Here is a 27,269-nt window from a genome sequence, read left to right on the forward strand (position 1 = left end):
TGTGCACGCTTGGTCCCTCTGAGACTGAATTGGCACAGCAACAAAATCTTTAGTATTGAGCTTTCACACTTGTTTTCCTGGTTGCGTTCTCAGTTCAGAGACATAAACTTTCGTTGGAAAAGCTCCTGTCATCGCTCCAGATTTGCTCTCTCTGTAGTGGCCTTAGACCAATCGGAAATTCTGTGTGGACACTGGTGATTTTGAATCTTCCACTTCCCATTTCTCCCATAGAGCTCCTCAAGGATCAATCCTTGTCCCTTTGTTTTTCTAAATGTATGTGACCATCAGGCCAAATCTTTCATAAGTACAACATCAGTTTCCATTTGTATGCAGATGAGTCCGATATCCAATTCTTGTCTGATTCCAATAATACAACAGAACTGGTCAAAATACAGTCTGAAGCCTTTACCATCGGTCCAACCCCTCCATGAGCACATCTCCTCTCACATCTCCTCTCATTTGGGTGTCATCATTGATAACAAGTTTAACTTTGACAAGGTGAAGTCAGGCATTCAGCTGTTGTTGAACCATGTTTTCCGCAACTTTGAAACTTTATCTCCTCAGAGCTGCTTTCTCTTGAATCAGTTATTCTACTTTACTTTTTTTTACTGCACTTTTTATTATTATATTATTATATTTATTTATTATGTATTTTCTTTTCTTCTTTAAATATTTGTATAGCACCTGTTTTTGCAAAGTTATGTATAGATAACATTGTTCTTATTATTATCATATCAACATTAACTAGTTTGAAGAAACACATATTACAAAATTAAGAGTGGAGGACACATACATATAGTGTTCCCATCAGCTTTCTAAACCTTTAGTTCTCAACATGGGGGTCAGGACCCCCAAGGGTCATTTCCACTATAAAAGCCAATGATTAAAACTACAAACCAGCACAAAAATATGAATTCCAATACTCCAATAACAGCACAGTCTGTTTCCAACAGAGATCCCAGCAAACCTCATAAATACCACCCTGACTTTCCACAATAAAGACAATTATTCTGGGCGGGTCACGACTCAAAAAGGTTTAGCCTACATTTAATGTGCACAAACTTTCCATTAGATTTGCATTAGACAGCAAGAGAGAGAGAGAGATGTCAGGTCAGATGAGACCAGAAAAGTAAAAGTCAGCACTGGCAATGTAAGTCCAGTACAGTATAGCTAATATGTGCTTCTATTTCACACTAAAACAGGAATGCACATTTTGATAAGTAGTAATGATGTAATATCTGTATAGAATATCACATCCCAACAGGCAGTTCAAATGTAGATCCTATTTGTGTATTAATAATGAGCAACATGGAGCTTTCTTAGGGCATGAATCTATAAATAGTCTGATATTTCCATAATTACATGAATCCAAACATCATTTTTCATTTATGAGTTATTAAACTGCAAATTGTATTATTCTTCATTAGTAATGCAGCCAGAGACCTGGATCATTTTGAAACACAAAGCAGGTGATTTACATGTAATCTATTCTGCCCTTCAGCTGAAGGCCTGTGTGCAGGTTCTCATCATAATCTGAGGCACAATGAGCAGCCGTGCTGAACACATTCAGGCATGACCTTTAATGTGACCAAAAAAAAACAAAAAAACAAAACACAGTGCAAGTAAAGCAGTTCAACAATATGTAAAAAATTATGCTGCTCATAGAAAATGTTTGTCTGATTCTCACTGAAGACTGAACTCTTTATCAAAAGCATTCATTTTTATTCATTATCTTGATAATAGTCATGCTCATCCTAATTTTGCTCTTTTTCTCATTTTGTCAGTTTTATCAAAGGAGACATCTTTTGCAGAAAACCTGTGATCAGGAAATAAAAGGAAATAAGGACAGACTGTTTCTCCAAAAAGAAAGCAGGAAACATTCAAAAAGATATTCTGTAAAAGAAATGGCAATGATTTTTAGAGTATCTAAAACATATAGCTGGTAAAATGCAGTCACTTTCTCCAGAGTCCATACTTCAGTCTTGTCATGGCTGGTATTCTGAAAGTTTCTTGTGAGAAATATAAAAACAGGAGAGTGGAGATGAGGTGAAGATATTATCTGACATGTCTCAAGTGAAAACATTTATCGCAGTCACACAGCTACGCCAAAACACATTTTGTCTTTGTCATTCTCACAGAAAGGGACACAAGGCGCTTTTCTTTAGACTCTTTATTTCTTTGAATATATTTGATCAAATGTAAAATCAAACATTTGAAGTAAAGATTTAACAGTTTCTGACTAGCAAACCTCAACACCATCAAAATAAGGGAACATTATTGATACATACTACATACTGTACGTAGGACATACTGTATCTTAAGCTGAGATTTATCCAACAAACAGACCCGAATTACAAAATCATTTTTTAAAAGTCTTTTACTCCTGTAATTTCCTGTTGTTTTTTTTTCAGCTGGTGCAAAAGAAAATATATCTTAGGTGAAGCAATATCCTGTATTTCTGTCAAATAAATGATGATGGATTTTGGAAATTAAACTTCACTTCAAAGGTCTGTACAAACATGGGGATCAGTGTTCATCCTTCCCACTAGCAAAAAGGTCATACCAACATTATAATGGAAGACTTTGGCTATTTACAAATCGCTGAGATGTTGTACTGTTTGTGTACAATTTCTCTCAGACATGCTGTACATTACTTCTGTGTATTAGTTAGACTAAAACACCCCCCCAACCCCATATGACAAAGTGCAATTCCATAGATCACCACAAGGCGGCGCTTAAACACCATATTCAACATTATTTAGAAAGGCTCTGAAAATTACACATTTTACGGGGCCAAACTTAAGCATATTTGTGAGCAGAAGGAGTAAATTATTGTTACTGAACCTTTGAATTTAAAGCCACTACACACCTGTGCTCCACCTTTGCAGGTGGCTGCACTTATTTCACCTGATTAGACCTCCTCTCAGGACTGGGATTGTGCACACAGACTGCAATTGATTGACAACTTCATTGTACCTGTTGGGGCAGCAGAGCTCCTCCCAGCTTCAACCTGAGCTGAGGTCTAAGAATAACTGTGTGGGTGTGCAGGGTCTTTACAGGAATATTTCAACATTTTAGAAAATGCGTTTATTTGCTTTCTTGCTGATAAATAGATCAGAAGATTAATACGGCTCTTACATGTATATATGGTAAATATCTAGTTGGAGCCAGGAGCCATTTAGCCTAATTTAGCATAAAAACTGGAAACAACAGGCCTGGCTCTGACCAAAGGCAATAAAGCCCACCTATCAGAGCCTCTAAAGCTCAATAACTGACCCTTCATAAGCCCCGCCCATTTTCATTCTGTGCTCCAAAGTGAGCACCGCTAGCTGTTTCCACCTACTTCCAGTTTTTGTGCTAATCTAGGTTAGCCAGCTGCTGGCGGTAGCTTCAATTTTTAACATATAGACCATTGAGATATATAGAGATGGATAACATGGCAGTTCACCAAAAGTGAAGTCAAGCCATCATGATCGCCCCCTGGTGGCTGGCTGCAGTATAGGTCATAAACCCCACCCCTTCCATTTTACTAAATAGCAAACGGGCCATATTGTATATGTTTCTGTCATTTTAGGTAGTTCTTGTCACACTTGTGTATGTTCAAGTGTCCATTTCTCTGATCGTTGCCTTCATTGGTTTGGATCATTTAAGTTGTGTAGGTTTAGGCATGAGGAGTGTGACTGGGTAGGGTTAGGGTAAGAATATCAGGGCAAGCCAATTAAAGGCAGAGTAGGGCAGGTCATGCTTTTGCCATCCTGGGGGAAAAAAAATATTGCATACAGTAAATAATGAGGCTATAGCCAGATGCTGCTTAGTTTAGCTTAGCACAAAGCCTGTAAGCTACATGATAACTTGTTTGATTCATCCATACAAAAATTGAAATGTACTGACAATGTGGTTTTACAGGGTGGAATGTGTCAGACTATTTCCTGGAGTCTTCGCTGGTTGCCTGACAAACTCACAATGACAACAAGACATCAGGCAGGTATATTTGTATTTAACCCCTCCATAAAATAACAATATAATGTTTTTACTTCTGTTACATGTTAATTAGTGAGCTTTAAAGGTGTTGGTAGATGGAACATCCACATGGACAGAGCCGGCGTTGTCACTTAACTCTCAGCAAGAAAGACAATAAGTGTATTTCCCAAAATGTCAAATTATTCCTTTAAGAATCAATGCTCCATTTCATATATGTTATATATATAACATATATATACATGTTATTTCAGGTCTGTATTAAAAATAATAATTTCTTAAAGAAAAAAAATACATAGGCCACGCTCACAGAGAGAAAATGGCAACGAAGACAAACTGCTGAAACAGTACCTATACGTTATAACAGTGAAAAATATAAGACCACATCATTTTGGAGAAGAACAGTCACTGGGCAGTGTTTAGCCTGAGCAGTCAAACACAAACAGAACAGTCTGGGTTTACAATAAACACAGGAGCTATAAAAGGTTCATGGCTATCAATGACAAATTGCGGATTATATTCACACATACTGTATGTTACAGTGTGCAAGTCAACTTAAACTCTGAAGAGGCCAAATTACGTAGATGTTCAAAAAGAACTGTAGCACATTCATGAACATGAGATCAATACCTGAACTGACAAAAACAATAGCAGGACCACGCGATATTTGTGAATTAATGGAATGATTGAAGAAGGAGGCGCTGTGGCACATACAGTACATAGGCTACATAAGGGTTAGAATATCTATACACACACTGTACACTCTCTAAGATACATTTTACTGTACATGATCCAAGCTAGCTGGCTAGTTAACTCTACAACTCTCTCTTTCATTCTCTGTATAGTAGCTCTATCTGTCATCAAAAATAAAGTTGAGATAGTTTGCCCGATGAGTGTTTACATTCCCTGCTCCGGTATATAATGTTTTCTCTCAATCATAAACCTGTAGGACATGATGCAATGAAAAACAGTCAGCTGATTATTCTCATTATATCTAACAACTGAGGAACAGGGACACGACCACCACCACACTGCCGCTGGATTCTTCATCAAAGTGCTGCTGCTCAGAACGCACACATACACATGTGACTGTGAACATGCACAAACTGTCTCAGGCCTACACACACACATACACACCACACGCGCTTTTTGTTTACACACACACACACACACAGATACACACTGTTCCTGAGTATGAACTGTAGGATATTTGTTTTGGCTCTACTCTAAGAAATAAATGACATGTAGAGAATGAAAGCTGTTTTAATGAAAACAGCAATACTCTGATACAACAGGTATGGACTTAAAGACATACCATCACTGAGAAAAATAAGTTTTAATGGTGCAACCCTAAAAAATGTGTTTCTGTGAACTACGTATATATATCTAAGGCCATTTTTAATGTTCCATGGAATGGAATGGTACCATTTTTCAATTGATGAGTACAGAGTACAACATTTTTTAAAGTTGTTTATCTTACGCTGTGTTTGCATTTAAAGTTGCTTTAATCAATATTTAATTGGTCATAAGGTTATGTGCAATGATTACCCAACTCTGCAGTTCCCTGCGGCTCTACAGAGCTGTTTAGTGTCCTTCAGCTCATTGTTTTGGTTTTATGGTGTGTAATGTTCTCTCACCACTTGTGATTCTAGGTGCAGTAGGGGGGACTGCCAATTGACCTTTCTAAGTCCCGCCCCTTTTTGCCCTGTGCTCCAATAACAGCTGAGCAAGCATGGTACCCGGCGCAACATTGGTCAACTTTCTTTCCTGTTTCCTGTACTGATGTGTCAGGCTCATCTATGTTGATAAAAGAAGAAAACTACATTTCGAAGATGGTTAAAAGATGTAAAAGCAACATATACAATATATAGTCAAAGCTTACATTGACTAACATTAGAAAAATGATAACTAACTGGCTAGCTAATGATTTATGTAGATTAGCTATCTAGTTAGCTAGCATTTGCTAACTTTAGCCATCAGCTAATGTTCTTTTCGACACAGACAAGCCGAGCACCTGGCATATCTAAGACAGGAAACAGAAAAGTTTTCTGAGGCTCTGAGGACTTTGGAGGGGTCAAGTGTTCAATGGCCCATTACTCCAAAATCCCAATAGCCCAAAAAATGTTCCATTAACCCAAAAGCCCATTTGTCCTGAAAATAAATTTCCATTGCTCTGAAAGCCCATTGCTCCAAAACTACACAGTCTCCCTGCAGTTGTCAGTTCTGTGACTGCTGGCTCTGTCCATGGTGCTGAATCAGCGGCAGGTTTCCCCTTCATAGGCTATTTCTGGCCTTACACCAAAAGATGTTCCAAGATATTTTATTGTAACACACAAATTTCAGAGTAAAATAATGTGAGGTTTACCTCAGTTGGTGTGGGTTAAAGTTATCATCAGAGTTAAGATTACGATTAGATAGAGTGTGTGTTTTCGGAGCAAAGGTCCTTCACGGCAATGATGGCTGTTAGAGAAATGCATTTTCAATTGGACATTTTTTGGAGTTTTCAGTAAAAAAGCTCTAAGGAACCCATTATAAACTACCTGCCTAGCACCAAATGGCAGACAAAAAGTTTTGCAACAACCAATGAACACTATGGAGAATTTAGCAACTCAAGGCCCAGATTTTTCCCTCAGAAGTTGGTAGGGACCAAATCTAAGCTAAAAATAGGATGAACTGGACTTAAATTGATCAGACCAACTGAACCACAGCTTCTAATTAATGTCAATGTTGCTCTGTGTCTGCTGGATGTGTAATTATGCAGCTGTTTGCTAATAAGTTTGCCACAACACATCCACACAATAATAATGTGTTTACATTTTGCTGTACCTCCCCCAAGTGACCAAAAAAAAAAAAAAACAATTAATGCAGTTTGGCTAGTTATCCAACTATGGTTTGTATTGCATTCAGAGAAATAAAACATAATTTGCAGGTATTAGATCAATAAAGTGATTCTTTCTGATGTGTACAGATTGGAAATACTGCACATAGTAGTGGGAAATAAAGGCAGACATTAACTTGTGACATATATTGTTCTTGAAAGGAATTAAACTACAAATAATAAACTATAAAGGTGCATTTGCTAAAGGAACTTCATCAGAGGAATGCGCCCATGTGCTGTCACCCACATAAAGCAATGGTATCAGATTCTCAGCAAACACAAACTTGTTAGTGGTGTAGCAAACAGCATGTGGAGGAAAAACTAAGTGATTTACATTCAGGCCTTTTCAGTCTTGATATTTGCAGGTTGTATTGATAACTGAGCTCACAGCTACAGCCACACAAACACACCTTAATCCTGTGCTCCATCTGACAGCCACACAGAAAAACACACACGCAGGCACATACCAGCAGAGACAAGAGCCCACACATCTGTAATGCTATGAAAAAAAGTAATAAAATAAAACTCAAAAGCTCATCAGAAACACAAGGCAGCAGAAATCGCAGCCATAACGATTGAGCATCGAAACACCAAAGGTCTCTCTTTGACTCCAACCACTCATGAACCACAAATCAAACAGGATAAGAGTCAAAACATGGTTACCCACTTTGTACACGCTGACATCGGGGTCTGTGCTTGTTCATGTGATACGAGGAATGGCTGACTGGTCTGCATCCAACAGGTTTAAGCCACGTGACAAAGGAGATCCAGCTTATGATATGTGACACACTCAAGTGTCTGACTGCCATTCATACTTAACATTCACGCTGCATTCATTTTTGCTTTCAGCATTGATTGCACTGATCTCGTGTGTGATATCACATATGAAGGTGCTCTACTGTACTTCATCGTAGATATCAGACTTGTGTGAAAGAAAAGAAAACATGTAAATACGGTGTAAACTCAGCCTATATTACAGTAGTCTGGATAGAGAGAAAAGAGAGAACGGGAAAAACACAAAGCAAACCACAGGTAATCCAAAAATTCCTTAAAGTCCTCTCAACAGTCTACTCTTTTGTTCAAGCACCTTTCACTCCCAGCACTGGAGTGGCCCTCTATGCTGATTTTAACCTCCTGAGGGATGAAGGAGGGTTTGGGCAGAGTCAGAGGAGGCTCCTCCTCCGCTCTCTCAGTCTGGTCTCGCTCTGGAGCCGACCAGCGTCTCTTGCGGACTGTGGGTCTCTCCGGATCACCACATTGTGTTTTGGTAAGAGCAGCCATGTCTGTTTTCGTTGATTCCTGTCTTACTTCTCCTGCCAGCATCTGTCCGGCTCCATAGATCCCATCCCCTTGTCCAGCAACTAGTCCCAATCCAGGCGGTAGCTCCAGTCCGGGTCCTGGTCCAGTAACCTGCTCCCTCTCCAGCCTGTCTGCACTGGAGGCCTTCATGAGGAGGCCACTGTTACTGTGTGCAGCGTTTGGACTCATAGTGTTTCTGACAGTGGCATCCACACTGTGACAGGAGTCAGAGAGGTGACCAGCGTTCAGCTTGGTCCCCAAAGGCTGGCTGTCTGTTACTGAGCCGTTCCTCAGGCCGCGCAGGGTCAGCGACACGCAGACATCGCCCACACACAGCTTAGCACAGGACAGCTCGAACAGCTGGGTGGTCCGGTCTGGGCAGCAGGACGACCAGCCCTGACCAAATACAAAGAAGGGGTACTCCACCAGCACCTCTACACACACCTGGAGAGGAGCACACGCACAACAGACACAATTAGCTTGCAGAGAGTTTAAAAAAGTACCAACTGTAAGCAGCATTATGTAACTCTCTTTTAAATCAATCAAAAGCATGGTCATGTTAGACCTTAAAACAAACAAACTCTGATGCATTTCTGCAATGAGCCTTTGTCAGGGAGTCAAACCATGTCAGAATTTGTTTGTTTTAAGGTCTAACATTACCAGCAGTGACAATAACAGTATTCTAATTGTTTGAAAAAGAGAGTGCCTTGGAATATTTTGCGATTTTTGTATACGTGTGTCCCCATTAAAAGAACACCCCAAACAAACTAATTTGAAGTCAAGGAAGCACTCCTACCCAAACATTTTCTGAGGATTATATAACTGTTCTGCCTTAAAAAAAACCTCAACTTTCTGTAGTTTACTGATGGACAGTTAACTGTTGCTAAATTCAGCTGTTTTTTCATCCACTTAGCAGTTAGCAGTTAGCCACACTGCCCGGACTGGGTGCTCAGAGCAACAGAAGAGTGTTCACGAACTCAAGAGCCTTGGACTGCAGGGAGAAGCAGGTTTCTTGGCTTTTAGTTGTTGGCGAGAGCTTTGTGAAATAAAAGGCTGAGAGACACACGCCGCTTAGCTCGTCTTCTTGCTGTTGGACTGGTAGTAATATTAGCTGGCTTGCTTTGTCTTGTGTTGTTGCACTTGCTTGATGTTTGGCTGTGTTAGCAAAGTTATCGACTCACTAGTTTTGGATTGAAGACAAAGTATTCATAACAAATGCATGGGTACAGTTGTCCATATTTACAACAGCAGTGTATATATTTTTGTAGAACAACAAGCTTTTTTATGGAACACATTTTTTAGGTTTAATAATAATATTAATGACAGCTGGATTCTAATCACCTGCTTCAGTTTCAGGATCCCGGTTTTGTGCTCAGTGTCACACTGTCATCATTTTATTATTTACTATTTAAGGCCAGATCAATATATCAGAACAGCTAACAGGCCCCATAGGTATACCTTTCTGTCATATACCACAGGTTCTTTGTTCTCTCATTACAATTGTTCAGGTTCTTCCTAATGACTTTATGTCATTGTTTTCTGATTTAATTTGTGCTCTATAAAAACATCAATGTATTGATGTCCTTGGGGTCAAAAGCATCAAATTCCATTTTTGCAGTTTTAAAGGATGGAACTATTTATTGATAGAGTTCATGTTTTCCCTGGGTCATGTCTGTCTGTCTGTTGAAGCAGACAGACATTTCCTCATGTGCCTTGTCTATTTTTGTTTTACACAATATGCAAATTAATTGTAACTTTCCAAAAATAATAATACATTTTTCTTCAGATAACAAATTTTGAGAAGAAACATTCTGCTGTGATGGTTGTTTCTTACAGTGGATACCCATCAGTAGTCTTTGTATGTTAAATATACTGGTGGAATGAGCCTTAATAACCCTTTTCAACAGAACCTTTTAAAAATGTTTGTTTATGTTGTGTATTCATGTACAAGAAACTTTGATGTCAGCCTTAATAATCCAGCATCAGATGAGCTCTGGAGCCCTTTGCCCTTCATAGACATGCAGTCTGTGATATCGCTTGGCTTCATTTATCTGTAAATATAATGGATTTTGGTCTTTCAAAAGCAAAGTTCTGTATACTTAAATGTTATTTTATCATCTGGTACTTGAGAGGGAGTGCCACTGGTACTGCTGGAGAACAATGGTAGGTTGGAAAATGGTGACATGAAGGAAGAAGAGTGTCCTTAGTTCTCAGAGACAGATTTCATATCTTACTTAGCAGCTGAGGGATTAACTGATGACAATAGTGAGCACAAGGGGAACTTAACCATGCTTATCAGTGGTGGATCCCTGTAGCTTTCTCATCAATTTCATTACCATTAGACAGAACATAGAATTCTGGTGACTATTTATACTCAACAAAAATATAAACATTACACTTTTGTTTTTACTCCACACTTCAACTCATGAAAAATGGGAGCACAAACAAAGATGTTCATTTATATTTTTGTTGAGTGTACTTACATGTGCATTGCTATCACTGTAGATTTTTGGTCAGTAGGGGGCGCCAAAGATGTGAGGTTTCAGATTCTATTCATGGTGGCTTACCTGGGCTTTGAGCTCTCCCACAGAAAACTGTATGACCACAGCGTTAGGACTCTGTCCACTGTCAATACGCTCAACAGTGCTGGAGTCAATCTTCAGCTCGCTGCTAATCTCAGCGCTCTGGATGAAGTCCTCTGTCTTGAGGTCCTCCACACGCTTCAGCTCCCCGTCGGCCAGCTGGATGATGGAGCCTCGCATGAAGAATGGAGGAAGCGCCACAGGGGATGAGGAAGAGGAGATGGAGGGGGAGGCTTGGATGGAAACAGGGGCAGGAGGAGCAGGGACGGGAGCGGGAGTCGGGGAGGGAGCTGCCACCACTGTGGGAGCCGGGTTCGAGGGCAGGACTGGCAGCGCTGGTGCCTGCGCAACGGCAGGGGGTGGTTGATTTCCATCTGCTCCGAGTGCCTCACACTTGGATAGGGCTGTTGCCAGATAGGCGTGTGGCATGGCGGTGGATATTTGAGGGGTGGTGGTGGCAGTCAGGGCACTCACGGTACGACTGACCTCAATTTCTGTGCCGTTATTGGTGCCACTGACCGGGATGAGAAGGGACTGGCCGCTTGGGATGACCAGGTGCTGAGGCAGTGTTGCATGGTAGCTGAGAGCGTGCTGGTTTGCACTGGTGATGTAGCCGATGATGGGTGGCTGCGTGGAGGAGTAGAGACTGGCTGGCAGCTCTTCAGAGGGTAAAGTGGTCTGGATGACGGCATGAGGAGCAACAGATTTGACCACTTCTGAGGAAGAAAGAGAGGTGAAAGAGGAAGATCTGGACACCGGTTTCCCCAAACAGATGCCTCCTTTCTCCGTCTGGACTAAGGAGATCTTATTCGAGCCAGCTTCATGTTCGGCGCCATGGTTGGGCTGCGCCACCAGCACCAAGGAGGTCTGGAGCCCTGTGGGGTTTTGGCCATAGTCTGCAGGCAAGAGAATGTGTCTGGCCTCGTAGCTCTGGACCTGCTGATGATTTGCTGGCTGACTGGGGGTTTTAGTCTGTTTCACAACCTCCAATTCCCCGTTCAGCACACCCTTCGCATGCCCCTCTGGTTTCTTTCCCGCTGAACCATCTGCATACTGAACCACCAGCTGGGAGGGAGCGAGGGTGAGCGTCTGAGGGAGGACTGCTGTGTGAGGGTGGAGCTGCAGTGAAGTGGCGGGGTTTCCGCTGACAGCCAGTGGCGTTCTGCTGTCCAGGTGAATGTATTGGCTGGTGACTTGGGGAGAGCTCGGAAGTGATACGGGAGTCAGTTCTGTGGGAGAGAGGCCAATTTGAAACTGCTGCTCCCCTTTGGTGTTGGTGGGAGAGATGAGGGCGGTGGTGTAACCATCCAGGTGAGGACGCTGTCCTATGGCAGAGTTGTTGGGTGCAGAGCTAGCATTAGTGGAGATGATGTGAGAAGAGATGTAGCCGGCGTAGGGACCAGAGCTGATGAACTGGACGTTGGGTCCCAGCTGAGCGAACTGGATGGTCCCAGCCTGCTGAGGAAGGGCGGTGGGGTAAACTGCAGGCAGAGAGGCCAGCGGCACCGCAGACAGAGGAGTGGCCGAGGAGGGGATAGAGGTGGAGGGAGGAGAGGAGGATGTAGAGGAGATGGGACACCTCGGGCTCTCTGCGTCCCTAGATTTGCAGCGTTCGCTGGCTACACTCGCAAGCCATGCTAGGTTCTCTGTGTGTGGACTGTCGGTAACCACTGCAGCTGGAGGTGTTGCTGCGGCCACAGCCACCGGCCTCTGCTCCAGAGCCAGGATCTCACGCTTCTTAGGAGGCAGGCATCCATTACTCCGCTCCTGGTTGGATTTCATTTTGTGAAGGTGATGTTAATGTTCCTGGGTAGTACTTCGAAGTTCCTCTGGGTCTGTCTTTCTGTCTCTCCGCCACTTGATGGTTATGTGCAGGGGCCGCGTGGCTCTGGCTCTCTTTGTGCTCACTGGTAGACAGCTCCACGTCTCAGACCAGAGAAGATGGAGTCACTCCAGCTCACAAAATGAGCTCCACAGACTTCATGAGGAATCATCTCTGACCGATCCACCTCCTCCACGATGTCAGCAGGAATCTGAGGGCAGAGAAAAGCTAAAGTTTATATAACATTCAAAGTGTAAATAATATGATATACAGATTTCAAACACAAAATGTAAGTTCTGCAGTCAGAGGTCTCTCTCACATTCAAACGATGATGAAAATGTAGTCTGATGAAATCGTAACATAGTATGGGATCACGGGACTCATTTTCTACACCTTCAAACAACCACTGAAAAATTCTACCTGACACGGCCCATGCAGAAATCATGCTCATTTGTCTATTATTTTCTCGATTAATCGATGGGTTCCTAGTCTATAAAATGTCAAAAATGGTGAAAAATGTTGATCAGTGTTTCCAAAAGCATAAGACAACGTCTTCGAATGTTTTGATTTGCTCAGAACCCAAAGGAGTAAAGAGACCAGAAAATATTCACACTTAGGAAGCTGGAATCAGAGAATTTTAAAAAAACTCAGCTTTAAAAATTACTTGTTGAATCAATCATCAAAATGGTTGGCGATTAATTTAATAATCCATTCATAATTGATTCATTCATAAATCATTGCAGCTCTAAAGGTATTTAAATTTTATTCACATTGTTTAGTCAGGTTTACCAACTTCCTTTTTCACTTGTCTGTGTTTTCCCTGAACTATTGCAACTAGTGGAAAGTAGGAAATGCACCATTACCTTGAATAATGTACAGATTTCTCTGGGTTTTAAATTTATGAAAAAACATTTGGGATAATTTAAGTACACAACTCAACAAAACAAATAACATAAGTCTAGGGTTTTTAGACATTTTCATGCAGAAATGTTGACAGCCTTTGAATTTGGGCTATATAAATAAACTTGACATTACCTGACTCGATATTTAATTTAATCTCATTAGTCAAATTTCACTGCAGGACCAGCTCAGTAAGTACAGCCTGTGTTTTTTAACCATATTCACAAAATATTCCTGCAGGGTGGCAAATGCAAAACACCAAAACACTTCACTCTTAAAAATGACCCTGCTCTCATTTCTGTGAAAGTGTTGTTCTTTGTTTCGCCACAAGGTGGTACCTGGTACTACAGCATCTGACTCGTGTTCATCTGATGCACTTGAGCACAACATGTAGGCCATTCCCTTTGCATGTTTCACCAAGATCAACCTCTGAAGATGCCTCTCGAGGATCTACATGCACGATCCTTTCATAACTCAGCCAGCCTCTCCATGAGTAATGATGTACCACACACAGGACAGTGCAGTACAGTGTTGTCTGTCATCATTTACATGGCATGGGAAAGACTCTTTCATGTTTTCCACACCAGGCAGGAGTTTCCTGAACTGCGCAGTTTGTGTGTCTGGGTGTGTGTGCGTGCTCGTGTGTATAGGGTAACTATGTGTATGTGCGTTGCTGTTGGCTGTTATCTTGCTCCAGGCTCTAGGGTAAGAGTGCAGAGCAGAGTGAAAGGATAACAGCACAGAGTAACAGCCTCAGAGGAGCGGATGCTTTTGTCTTTGTTTTAACACTCCTCAGCCTTGTGTTGAGTCAGTCAGTGGGGCTACTGTAAATATAACATCCACCTCCAGACAGGAACTCTGGGTCAGTGGGCACGGCAGAAAAAAACAAAGTGAAAACAATATGGCTTGAAATTTGATTACGGAACACTCGGCAAGAAGCGTAAACGGGCCTTTGTTACGATCACTGAAGTGCTTCAAAATATTTTAACAATGGCTTTCCGCTGTTCAAGTGGTGTTTCAAAGTTCAAGGGAATACAAAGTGGACAACAAACAATGTGTGAGTTGGCCTGCTTAGAGTTTGGTGTAGTGCAGTGGTTCCCAAACAGCGAGCCCTGAGGCAAGTCCAGGTTTGGGATTTTGTGACAGTCATGCATTATTTTTGCAACACAACTGCTATACAAAAAGTTATGAATGAATTTTCAATGTACTATATATTACCTAGTACGCACTCAGTTTCCATTTAGAGCTGTGACGATAACAATAATATTATCACAGTACCGCAACCCTACTGAGGGCTCATAACCATCACCACCACAGATTTGATTTTAAAGGGTCAATCTCATGTTGCGATCTATTAATATATTAATGTATCAGCGCTGTCACACACAGCTGGTTGACAAGTCACGAACACTGCTTCTGATTGGTCAACAGATTCCACCCAAGCCATCATTGGCTTGCCAGTGGGCAGCTATCAACATGCTAACGACAACAAATAAATAAATAAATAAATGATAAATAACTTCAAGATATTCTGTGTTGGATTTATTATTTTGGGATTTTTTTTTCACCACATCTCATAAAAAGACGCTGCACTTCAAAGCTGGATTGCAAAGCTTCTGAAAGGGAAATGATCGCACCAGAGCCGACATTGTAAAAGTACAACGCTTCGACCCAGTCACTTTTCCAGCGGTTGGGAAATAACAGACAAGACTTGGTCATGAGAAGCTACGGCTTTTATCAACTAACACCTGGTCACCTTTACTGTTTATTTACTGCCAGACTGACGACTTTATGCTCTCCTACGGGCATCACTGTCACTCTCAGTCTGCTGCTTGCTGTCACCGGCTTACACACTGGACACACATTACACACTGCCCTATTCTTTAAAGGAGCTATGCTATTCTTATAACAGCATGCTTCAATGAAGTCCAGTGAAACATAATTATTAAGGTGCTTGCGGTAAACCACCATCCTGTGGGAATATGTTGCTTTGTTGTTGGTTAGAATAAACCCATACTGTCACAGTCCTGTTTCCAATATAGAAACAAATTCTATCCCCTAAAAAAGATTCCTTTAAAAACTTTCAGTCAAACTGAACACACTCCACACTCCAGGAACTCTGCCCCTGATTTATTTATTTTTTTTATTTGTGTTGCCTCCACTGGTTGGGTTGGTTTTAGAGGCTATTAGCATACATATGAGAATACAGGTGTGCCTTCAGATTTTGACTTGCCTTCTAGTGTAGGAATGGGAATTGAGAACCGATTCCAAATTGTCTGATCCATTGGAAGCATATGCTTTCAAGCTCATCAGTTCCTTTAATCGATGCCAGCATGTTTTTTGACAGTTACACATTGAAAACTTCCAACAAGGAGTCATAGCAGCAAGCCTTTTTTCTTCTCTGTTTCTAAACTATGTTCAGTCTCAGAGATGAAAAAAAAATGTTGCATTGATGCTGAAAACCTGTGTAGGCCTACTTTTTGCCCAGACAAAAAAATGATCAGGAATCTATAAGAGAACTGTGCAAGAATCAGTCCAACAAGCAGAATCTATAATGATGTTGTTATCATTAAAATTTTATCCAATTCCCATCTCTACTTTGGTGTGCCTTGAGCCACTTCACCACCAGTATACTGAGAATTAGACTAACATGCCAGAAATGTGAAGGCTACTGGAATGATGAATAAAAGGTAAGTTGGTGAAAGGTACATAACTATGTCAACAAGCCACAGCAGCAGCTAGCCATTACTGATGTGTGGCTGCAGGGCTACTCCAACATACACTCTCATACACTGTAGATTCATATGTATGCATGCTCGCACAAACAATATGCAGTGCAACCATTAATTCAACAACTCTGACATGCAGCCTTTTGCTTCGCATGAGCTCATTTTTTTTCACAGTTTCTTTTTCAGATTGACTGATCCTTCCTGCAGGCTTATCTGTGGGTCAACGCACAGCAACTCTGAGTTGTTCATTAGCCAGAGGCACCACAGAGATGGAGTGTATGACACACACTCACACATCCATCCATTCATTTCTTTCCCCCCTACATTCCAGTCAGAGGAGTGGGGCTATTTGACAGTGCTAAATAGTATTTTCACATCACAGAGGAGCAGGCAGCCACTACAGACATGTTACATAAAGACAGAAGGCGACCTTGGTCAGCTCCTATTTAGATGCATCTACCTCTAATGCTGGCTCTGACAAGGTCATTGCATCCAAGAGCAGCGCAAATCTCTCTGTGCAGTTCATCTAAGCATACAGCCTGGTAGATCCACCACCAGACGTAACAAAGGAAGAAACAGAAACGGAGAGAGGAGAGTGTGAGGGGGAGGAGAGGGAGATGTAAAACGACAGAACTGTGTAGAAGGAGGGAAAGGGAGTAAGAGGGGGGGACATGTAGGAGAAGAAAGAAGATTAGGAATGGGAAAGAGGGAGAAGACGGAGTGCTGCCTCTCCTGACCCACATTGAGCAGCGCCTGCAGCATCAGAGCGCCATAGCCCCCGCCTCACTGAGAGATCCCCGATCGGCAACACACAGCCGCCGCTACAGCCTGAGCTACACTGTGCAGCAGCATCGCTCAGTGGCAACAACCCCACCTCAGTGTCAACACTGTAATGACATCATATCTAAAACACTGGAAGACAAAACCACAAAAACACGCCATTACTGTCAAGAAATACAACAAGATGCTCTTAAAGAAGGTGTTTTTCCTTTCCTCACATGACCTGCATCTCCACACATGGTCATACACACACACACGCACACACACACACACACACACAGCTCGCTACATTTTCCAGCCTATTATTAGAATACTGACACCAACAAACATACGGCTGATGTGATACTACGGAGAACAAAGGCGAGCTTTCAGAGCCAGACAGCCCTGAGTCAGTCCCCTCGTCCTGGACTGTCACCTCTGAGACATGTATGGAGGGATGACAACAGAGAGAGGGGGGGGACAGGCCGCTCTCTGTTCCGCTCATCATCACACTGATGCTTTTCAGCTCAGACAGAGTGATAGAGCCAGCCTTCCTCGCATGTGATCCTTTTTCATACTCCCACGTAAAAACCAAGAGAAATAGGTTTGTGTAGCGGAGTGTGTCTGCCGTCATGGGATGTTTTCATTCAGCCTCCTCCTCTCTCTTGTTGTCTCCAGGTGAGCGGCCCCCCAACAGAGTTACATCGCCAGCTTCTCCACTCCTTCCTTCCTTCTCCCTGAGCCTCCCAGACCTACTATTTACTCCTTGCATTGATCCACAGCTTCATAGCAATAACATTTCTCTGCAGCAGGATGATGCAGGGAGGCAACAAAATTATTTAGTGACCTGAGATGCAGCTTCAGTGCATGCAAAAAAAAAGCCCATGCAATGACCCCAGTGGTGACAAACCTGTTGTCAATAGGGCTATACATCATGTTTCACCTGCTAGACCAGTCATGGATACACAGTGCAAACCCTTTACAGCAAATGGCTATATATAGAAAACAAAAACATCATTATCAATCTGAGCTGTGGCATGAAACAGAGGGGGAGGTACTGTGGGAGACAATATGTACGTGCATGTATATGTGATTGGCTGCACATAAACAGGACCTCCCCTCAACATGCTTACAAACACAGCTGCCTTAACCACACACAGATCAATACAGTGTGCAGCTTTTTCCCTAATGCCCAAAAGAGCCATTTTACTGCCCCCTTCCCTGCACAACAGAGGCGCCTGTGCCTTTAAGAGGCGGACCTACCGTGTGGCAGACTAGAGCAGACAGTAAGAACAGGCAGTGGGTTCAGGCTGTTTGTCTTCACAATGACTCCAGAGTTCTGCATCACTGCTCGACACACACCGATCACACACTATATACGAGCAGCAGAGATGTGTGTGTACGCAGGCGTCCCCCTCCAGCACCTCCAGAACCAAACAGGGTCAGTGCTGTTGACTCTGGACAAACGCTGTGACTGTAGCCTCTAGGGGCTTTAGAATGACAAGTGTAGTAGCAGGGCAGAAAATACTACTGTGCCACAAATCAAGAAGAAAAGAGACAACCCCCACCACCATCACCACCCTCCTCCTCCTCCCCTCCGCTGGTTAGAGTACTAAGAATAGCTCACCAGTCTCTCCACAGCCACTGCTTGCAGAGCATGTCCAAGGATTCTTCCTGTGTGTGTGTGTGTGTGTGTGTGTATCTGTGTGTCTGTGTGTGTTGGAGACGTGTTTCCTAGGTCTCCTCTTCCTGAATCTCTCCTTTGTGCCGCTCTCCTCCTCCTCCTCCTCCTGGTAGCCTGTGCTGTAGCTGCTCCAGCTCTGCCCTTCCCCTCTTTGGACTCTCCGGGTTTGGAGGCTACACTGCCCCTGCAACGGGGCTGACGGTGAAGGAAGTTCCCCTCCGCTGAAGCTCACACACAAAGTCCTGCGTTCAAGGCTGCTCCAACGTGTGTTATGCAAGGCCACCACCAGACCGCCAGCTCCCTCTCTGCCTGGCTGCTTCTCTCTCCCTCTCTCTGTGTGTTTCTGCCTCTCTACCTCCCTCCTCTTTTCTCTTTCTCTCTCAGTACTCCACTGACACAGCTCCTCCCCCCGGCCAGCCTCATCAGCCGCATCAGGTATTCATTCAAAAAAACACACTCTACTTGGCTTAGCGCCCAGACTACGCTCACACAGAGAGAGGGAAGGAGGGGGAGGGAGCAACAGACGGAGGGTGAGGGAGGGAGAGAGATTCAGAGAGAGGCTTTGCTCAGACAGACATACTGCATGAATGTGAATAACTGTGGGATATTCACATTGGCACATACATGCAGAGACACTAGCACATATGCACAAACGCAAGCCGACAGAGGATTAAATTGTTCAGTGTGTTAGCAGCGCGTCAAAGCTGTTTTAATGCACTGTTCATTTTCATATGCATTTCCCCTGTAGAGACAAATCTCCTCCTAATCTGCCCTGCTAGCTGCCCTGCAATTAGACTCTCTATTCAGCTGCGAAGTGACTCACAGTAACCTGCCACCCCCCTTAAAGGTCTCCCCAGGCCTCCCCGATCTCTTCCCCAGAGATATTTCCCTTAGTGCAGGCAGGCAGTGCTGATAAACACCCTGCTGCCCAGCCACTTGGCACTGGGGCCCTCCTCACCCGAGGGCCTCCTCCTCTCCTTATCCTGTACAGCACGCAGCAGTGAGAGCCAGGCTGCAGACAGGCACTTCACCACCAGGCCAGCCAGATATCTGCTCCTCTGCAGGCAGGACAAGCAGGGTGTCCCCTCCACCTAGACTGCAAAACACAGAGAATGCAACAAATCACACAATGCTGCCACTACAACAAGCCAAGGGAATAGTATTACACCTACAAAGCCTCCTCAACTTTCTCATGGCTGCATCCTACAACAGTTGATCAAGTTTTTTGAGCGGCAGGGGCAGAAATATTAAGAAGGGCACTGGCTGTATACAGTGGGGCACAAATTCACTGAAAATCACAATGAATTTATAGTGAAACAGTTCCAATCCCTGCTTTACATTAAAGTTTTTTTTTATTATTTTGACTTAAGTCACAACATCTATTACAACTCTGTAATATAAACACACAGGGAACTATTTATTATTTAACATTTTAGTATGTAGGGCAGCCTGTGGCACTGCATCTGAGAGGGGGCACCTTATCACGTATCTGGCCACTGAGTCATCACCCTAGAGGCAACTTGATCATGTTTTATCTACCATAGGGGCACCAAAGAGGGCACTTTTGCATCATTTTACCAAACATTGGGGCGCCAGGGGTCCATGGGTCCAGCAGTGTCCTGCAGTAGGAGGGGTAATGTGCATAACTAAAGGGAATTTAATGTAGTGGCAACCAAATTGCATATAGATATTTGTCATTTATTTATTTAAATTATAAACAAACCACCTCCTTAAAGGTCCAGTGTGTAAGATTATGACAGAAATGGAATATAATTGGTCTGAAAAGTGAAGCCAATGCGGAAGTGCTGTAAACCTGCATTCTTTCTCATGGCCAGCAGGGGGCAACCCCATTGGCTGTAGAAATAAGTCAGATTGTAGTATGTGGTATGACCTCAGTAAACAGTTTGCTGATGAGTTCATGGTCTAAATCATAAGTTTTACATCTTCTTCAATATAGTATAATGTTCACAGTGTAAATTATGGTCTGATGCACTGTAAAATTGATGATAATGCAGGGTATGTTTCAGGGCGGGGTTCTCGTGTGACTGACAGGTCATTCTGTGACTCTCTGTAGTTCAACACACATGGCTCACGAAACTCAGACATTGCTTATCAAATATGGATCAAGATTCTGTTACTGCTTTAGACATTTATTGCCTAAAATGTTTTCAGAAACATATTCTATTGTACTGTTTAGTTGTCATACAAGAAAGATTGTGACCAGGCAGATTGTTCCTGCTGAACAAATAAGCCAAACCAAACCAATGTCGCCCACCAGCTTCACACTCTTGTCAACACGGCACATGCTCTGGTTGCGAGAACAGTGAAATAAGAACAATATGGTAACCCCTGTATTGCCAAACTCAAGGCTTCCACAAACCAATGGGCGATGGTTCACGCTTACCGTATAACCACCTGAAAAGAAATGGCTTTCCGTTACCTTAGAATGAGCCATTTGTATCTACAGAGGGCGTGGATCATCTTCCCCTGGATCCGCCATGTTTTGCTGCCATGTTTAAACAGTAGCCCAACGTGGAAAGACTAAACACTGGCTCTAGAAACGGCCTTTTGTGATTCACTTTACAGCCATCATAGGCTCTCCCACATGCCTTCCAACCATGTGAGGTGAGGTGTTTGTAATCTGAAAGCTCACTGCCAGATTCAGCAAAAATCCTACACACTGGTCCTTTAAAGTATTATTTGGAGAAAGTCGGTCTTTATCCCTGAACCCACCTGGGGTTGCCTGGGCCCAACGACTGTGACTGTCACACACACACACAGATATTGAACCACTGATGTGATAAGATGTGTTTCCTCAGCTGTTAAATCTGGGGGAAACAGTGCTGTATGTCTTCCTTGCCAGGGGGCTACAGCCTCATCTTCCTACTGTGACTCAAAATCCTTCAAAGAAGCTGCCAGGCTAACGTGAACCTCTGGATCTACACGATCCCCATAGCAACAGAATGGAAAGAAACATGACAGGACCCCATCGTGAAGCATTACAGGCATCTACAGGAGATTGTGGTTTCCCTGCCTTGAGATGGCTCACTATACGTTGAAGGTCAGATTTAATGTCAAGCCAAGCGAGCTGAAATAAGCTTTCCTGTGAGAATCCACAAATCCACCTCGAGTTCCACTGTAGATCGAGAGTGAGACTGCATGAAGACACAACTGTTCAACAGAGTTATCACAATAGCAGAATTTTTTCTAGTATAAAAAAATAATACTTGATACCTTTTTTGATGCCACTGCAAAAAGTCACTGAACACTGTCTGGTTTTGCTGAAAGAGAAATTTCAAGCAGGTCAATAAAGACTGAACTGTACTGGGGTCTTGAATGAGCACTTAGATCTTTTTTTAAATACTATAATTAATGGATATTGTGTGGTTTTTGACAACCTTATTGTCAAATCTATTGCTGTCTGTAGCTTGATCCAAAACTTTCCCTGCATTTCTGTGCAGGAATATTTGGCAACACTTTAGATTACAACATATAATTCTTCACGGTTTTAAACAGTGTACCAGTACAGTACAGAAATATACAGTATATACATGTTAAGTACAAGGGAAAGGTAAGGTAAGAAGGTAACTGCCCGGGAATGTTACACTGTAGGTATTTTTTAATTAAGACATTCCTATGCTAATCTTACAAGATACAGTATGACCATCAGTAAGAAAAAATCTGGTGTTTCAGAGGGAATTTAAAGATAACTTATACTGTAAATAGTTTTAACTCATAACCATCCTTGAGAATCACACATGAAGTCATAAAGTATCATGAATGGCCAGGTCGTTCTTGAAAAAGAGGTTTTTAATCTCAGTGAGGCTTTTACGTGGTTAAATAAAGGATTCTTTTATTATTGTTATATCATATTTTCAGGGCTTAATGGTAGCAGTTGCCAGGTTGCCACTGGAAATTGTCATTGTCAGAAATTGGCAGCCAAATCATGGCCTTTGGTTGCCATCACTGGCAACCACTTAACATATAAAAAATAATTATTATTTTTTTAAAATATTTGTCAAATTTGTTATATTTAAATGTTGCTGTTACAGTCAGACCTGGAACCAGACAATGCTACGTGTTGTATCTGTTTTAGAGACAATGGCGAAACAACCAAAGTTGACTGTGGGGTAAAAACTCGACCCATCGACATCACAAACAAATGTGTTCTAATTGGAACTGACAGAGAACCGGAGGAAACTGAGGGAAACACAAAAAGGAAATCCGTAAAGTCCTAAATAAAGTCTAAAAATATCCAAGCATTTTTTTAGCTGAATGGAAAATTGTGCTGCACAGCTCAAGTTCACTAGTTCATAGGGACACAATCTACAGAAGCACAAGTTACTGTAAAATAACTTTTACACATTCTTTTACGTCACATTATTAAGCTGATGTACAATTGCATAATATATTAATTACTCAAAATTGAAATTGACCAGAAATAGCAACCATATTTTCAGTTTGGACAGAAAAGCTTGCACTAACATTTGGGCTATATTGTGCAATGACTCTCAATACAGTTTTTCAAAGACTGTAGTGTTAGTGTCCTTCACTGTCAGCGGTGAAACAGTGCCAGGACACAACATCGATCATCTTCTACACCTGCCTTGGCTGTTAGATGAACATTCCTGGTTTCAGTTCTGCTGGGTTCTGAGTATCATCACACGATAACATCAGTGGAAAGTACCCCGTCTGACTGTGTCAACCCACATAAACCTGCACCACCTCGAGCTGCAGAAGTGCCCTGTAAGTATAATGTTGTACTCCAAAAGTAGACCAATTGTACAACACAGGAACATGTCGGCTTTAGATCTCTGGTATGTTCCTGATAGTACTCTGTTCCCTGACACTGTGTGAAAGCACAAATGTCCCTCGTATTTATTTAGGAGCAATATAGTTTGCTTATCCTCATTGTGTTATCATCTGGACCCCTCCAGTGTTGTTAAGTTCACTACCAGTGAAGGGAAAATACTCAGATGTTAAAACAGAGTAAAAGTAGAGATATTATGGTCTAAAATTATACCATTACCAGTAAAATTCCTGAATTAAAAAAATAACTTAATTGAAAGTACATAAGTATTATCAGCAAAATGTACTTAAAGTATAAAAAGTAAAAGTACTCATGTAGAATGGCTCCTTTCAAAGAGTTACACCCAGAGTTAAGTAGTAACAGATTACATGTAGTCATGATTACATAATCAGATTACAAAAAAGAAGTAACCCAGCCCGGATTACATTTATAAAATGTGGAATAAGATTATAGTTAGAGTGTAATAGATTACTTTGCCTTTAAACATACATCAGCTTTAAAATTAAGAACCTTTTTTTCATGACCAGTGCTCTACTAACTCTGCTCTGCTAACAACCTCTGTACAAACATGCATTTTATTTACATTGAACATGTTTTGAGATATTTAAAAAGGGGAAAAATAATATTTGTGAAACTCAGATTTTTTTTTGGCTGCTTCCTTTTAGTATAAGGTGCAATATTTTAAATGTCTGATTTTGAAGTAATCCAAAAGTATCTAGATTAGATGACCTTTTTGGGATAATCCAATGGATTATATTACTGATTGCAAAGAACTTGAGTGAAAAGTACAATATTTCCCTCTGAAGTGTAGTGGAGTAAAAGAAGAAAATTGCATGGAAGGGAAATACTCATACCTCATAAATGTACTTAAGTGCATTACTGGAATAAATGTATTTAGTTATTCTCTACCACTATTCACAATTTCCCAGATTGTTACCTCCTTATTCCCTAAATTCACATCTTGTTCCTTTATATGTATCAGTATGTACTGTACTGAACAATGTCAGCACAAAAATACACCATAAATTGTTCTTGGACATAAATCAGGAACATTTACTCTCGAGAGTTACAGTTCTTCAGATACTACTGAATTCTACTGGATGCTGATTATTGTGGTTCAACCTGACAGAGGGGTTTTGTTGGCCTAGTTACATTTGCTCTTTTCACTCCGAGCACACACAACTACAGGCTACACTTCAAGTGTTACATTCCTTAGTGTGGTGCACACATAATGAGAGGGAGTGCTCCAAACCATAACACGCTCTATGACATCTTACACAAGCATGAACTACTGAAAGCTGATGATCCTCTGAGTGAGAGTAGTAGGGTAATGTTAGTAACACAATAATAGTCGTGGTTATACTGCAGCACTTGTAGTAGCAGTAGCACTCTCCCTCGCAATCTTAACAAATCAGCATTGCATGATGGTTACATTCCTCCATTTTTAAAGACACACACACAGTCTCTCAGTGCTCTCTCTTATTCACACACTCTCTCACAGTGGCCTTCAGCAGAAAACACAATGGAAACTCAAGTGGGCTCCAGCTGCCGCAGGTTACAACACTGGATGACCTTTTACAGTGAAGCAAAACGCAAGTTTCAATTCAAGTTCCGGGGTAACTTTTTCAACCACAGCTTCCTCACAAATCTGAAGAGATGAATCATATTACCTTGGAACTGTTCAGTGTCCGGTACACAATTATCCGAGCATCATTACCCACATTCTGCTCTGCTTTGCATCCTCACCACACACCGACTGAGGCTGACTGAGTCTCCTCTCATGCAGCAGACATGTCCGGACATGTAACACTGATCCTCACACACACAGGATGGGGAAGCATGTGTGATGAAAACAGTCATATGTGAAGAGCAACAGCTTGCTGTTTCACATGGTCTGCTATTGCGTGCATTAATGAACCCATTCATAATTTTTCTAAACATTTCCAGGAACACATGTTGAAAGCAGTTAGCAAAAATGTTATAGTTTGGGTCAGACTTTATAACTGGTGGTGATGGTTTTACACTTTAACTGTTGCAAGCAGAAATACTGAGATTCTCTTAAGTAGAAGTAACAATACCACACAAAATATAGGGATGATAGCAATTAATCAATTATTGATTAATTGATTATTAAGAATTCAATCATGTAAAATGAAATCAGTCTCCTATCAAATTATCATCTGAAATATAATAGATAATTTTTATGAGCAGCCTGCATGTTATCTGATATTCAAGTGTATGTTTAATACATAGGCCTCCACATTTTCTTATGTTTCACAGGCTATCAAAATTACAATTAATCGACTGATTGAGTGTTAATGTTACCTATGATCAATTAAAGAAAGTATTTACAATTTACAACCCAAGCAGAAATTCTCAAGTTAAAGTCCTGCATTCTTACTACTTACTTGAGTAGAAGTACAGTATTATCATTAAAATATACTTAAAAGTATCAAAAGTAAAAATTGTATTCATTATAATACAACTGGACACATCCATGTGCTATTTTCTACTTTACCGTTTCTATCTTTGTTATTATCTCACACACCAAATGATTAATTTATTAATCAAAAAAATCTGCAGATTAATTGATAATGAAAATAATACTTACCATTAATGGTCCAAGCTGATCCAAGTGGCTGCTGAAACTGAAGGCAATGCAGCTAATATATGCTAGTTGTTCTTTTTGCATGCTAACATACCACTTATCAGCCAACAGTTAGCTAAGTATAATGTTAGCTTGCTAGCCATGTAACATACCGGTATTAAACTATTGTGAAACACTGCAGATAAAGTTATGCAGAGGCTTTCTTTCCAGTTGTTTTCTTTTTCTCAGTGTCTTATTTTTTCCTCTTTGCAAGCACCAGCGACATTACAACACAAAACACAAACTATCTTCTAACTATCTTATCTATCTATCTTAGTCCAGAGTGGACTAAACCAACTGCACCGTTTAAAGGGGGAAGGAAGGACTTACAATGCTAGTCATGTAAAATTTAAGAATTTATAAAAGACAAACTTTTAATTTCAGGTTTTTTGAGGGCCCTCCCTATTTGAGGGCCCTACCATTCCCCTTCCTATTACCCACCCACGAAATAACCTAACATAGCCATTTTTTTTTATACTTAACTACTAATTAATGTGAAAGAACACCAGAGAAATGTAGACGTGTTAAAATATTTGCACCATGTCAACACAGAATAGCCATAATACGTTTTGGCCTCCTATCCATTTTATTTCATTTTATTGGAAATACTCCTCACATTTCCTTACTTTTGTTTTTTGTTTTTTTTTTCAACTTCATTTGTTGCCAGTTGTTTCTGAAAAATCTGTCCATGTTAACAATCTCAGACTGACCACCTTTAAACCAGAGGCATGTAGAATGATCCAGTTTCCATCATTATGACATGTGGGTGACACGTGATTGACTGTCAGGAGGGAGATTTAGATTTATATATATTTATTGAGAGTTATAGATTGTTAGATTTGAACATATTCTATGAACTGTTGTAGATAGTTAAATAAATAAATGATAAATAAATACTATTCCATGAATTCCATGATAATTTTTATTTCATGATAATTTAAATAAATGAATCTCAAAAGTTTCGGTTTTTACTTTCCACTGGCAGGGTGGCAGAGATGCCTGTTTGAGAACCAACTGCATTAGACCACCCCGGAGAAGAATAACAACAAAGCTTGAAGATTTTTTAAGTCAGTGTTAGAGCAAAGTTCAGGTTGTGGGAGCAGCCAATGGGAAATACTATGCATTAGTAATAAAGAGGACGGAAAGTGGAGTGTGGGTGGTTGGATTAAAAGGGCATCTGG

The 27,269-nt window shown here is 41.4% G+C and overlaps 1 protein-coding gene across 1 annotated transcript; it reads right to left on the reverse strand.

Annotated features, from left to right (window-relative positions):
• Window positions 1-6,852: 6,852 nt before the first annotated feature.
• On the reverse strand, window positions 6,853-19,098 carry LOC146321668 (ataxin-1-like). Its single transcript, XM_084726927.1, has 3 exons — window positions 18,575-19,098; window positions 10,723-12,770; window positions 6,853-8,599 (listed from the first exon to the last, which is right to left on the reverse strand). The coding sequence occupies exons 2-3, from the start codon at window positions 12,517-12,519 to the stop codon at window positions 7,916-7,918; spliced, it is 2,481 nt and encodes an 826-aa protein (XP_084583053.1). The 5' UTR covers window positions 12,520-12,770; window positions 18,575-19,098; the 3' UTR covers window positions 6,853-7,915.
• Window positions 19,099-27,269: the final 8,171 nt, after the last annotated feature.

The sequence above is a fragment of the Lutjanus erythropterus genome, chromosome 9 (genome assembly GCF_056507025.1).
Source record: "Lutjanus erythropterus isolate fLutEry1 chromosome 9, fLutEry1.hap2, whole genome shotgun sequence".
NCBI classification, from domain to species: Eukaryota; Metazoa; Chordata; class Actinopteri; order Lutjaniformes; family Lutjanidae; genus Lutjanus; species Lutjanus erythropterus.

Bases quoted from the DNA above. Each gene is read 5' to 3' on its own strand.
- LOC146321668 (XM_084726927.1), bottom strand. From the start codon at position 12,519: ATGAAATCCAACCAGGAGCGGAGTAATGGATGCCTGCCTCCTAAGAAG. The intron at 8,600-10,722 runs GTAAGCCACCAT...GCTCCTCTCCAG, and splicing joins TGGGAGAGCTCAAAGCCCAG to GTGTGTGTAGAGGTGCTGGT.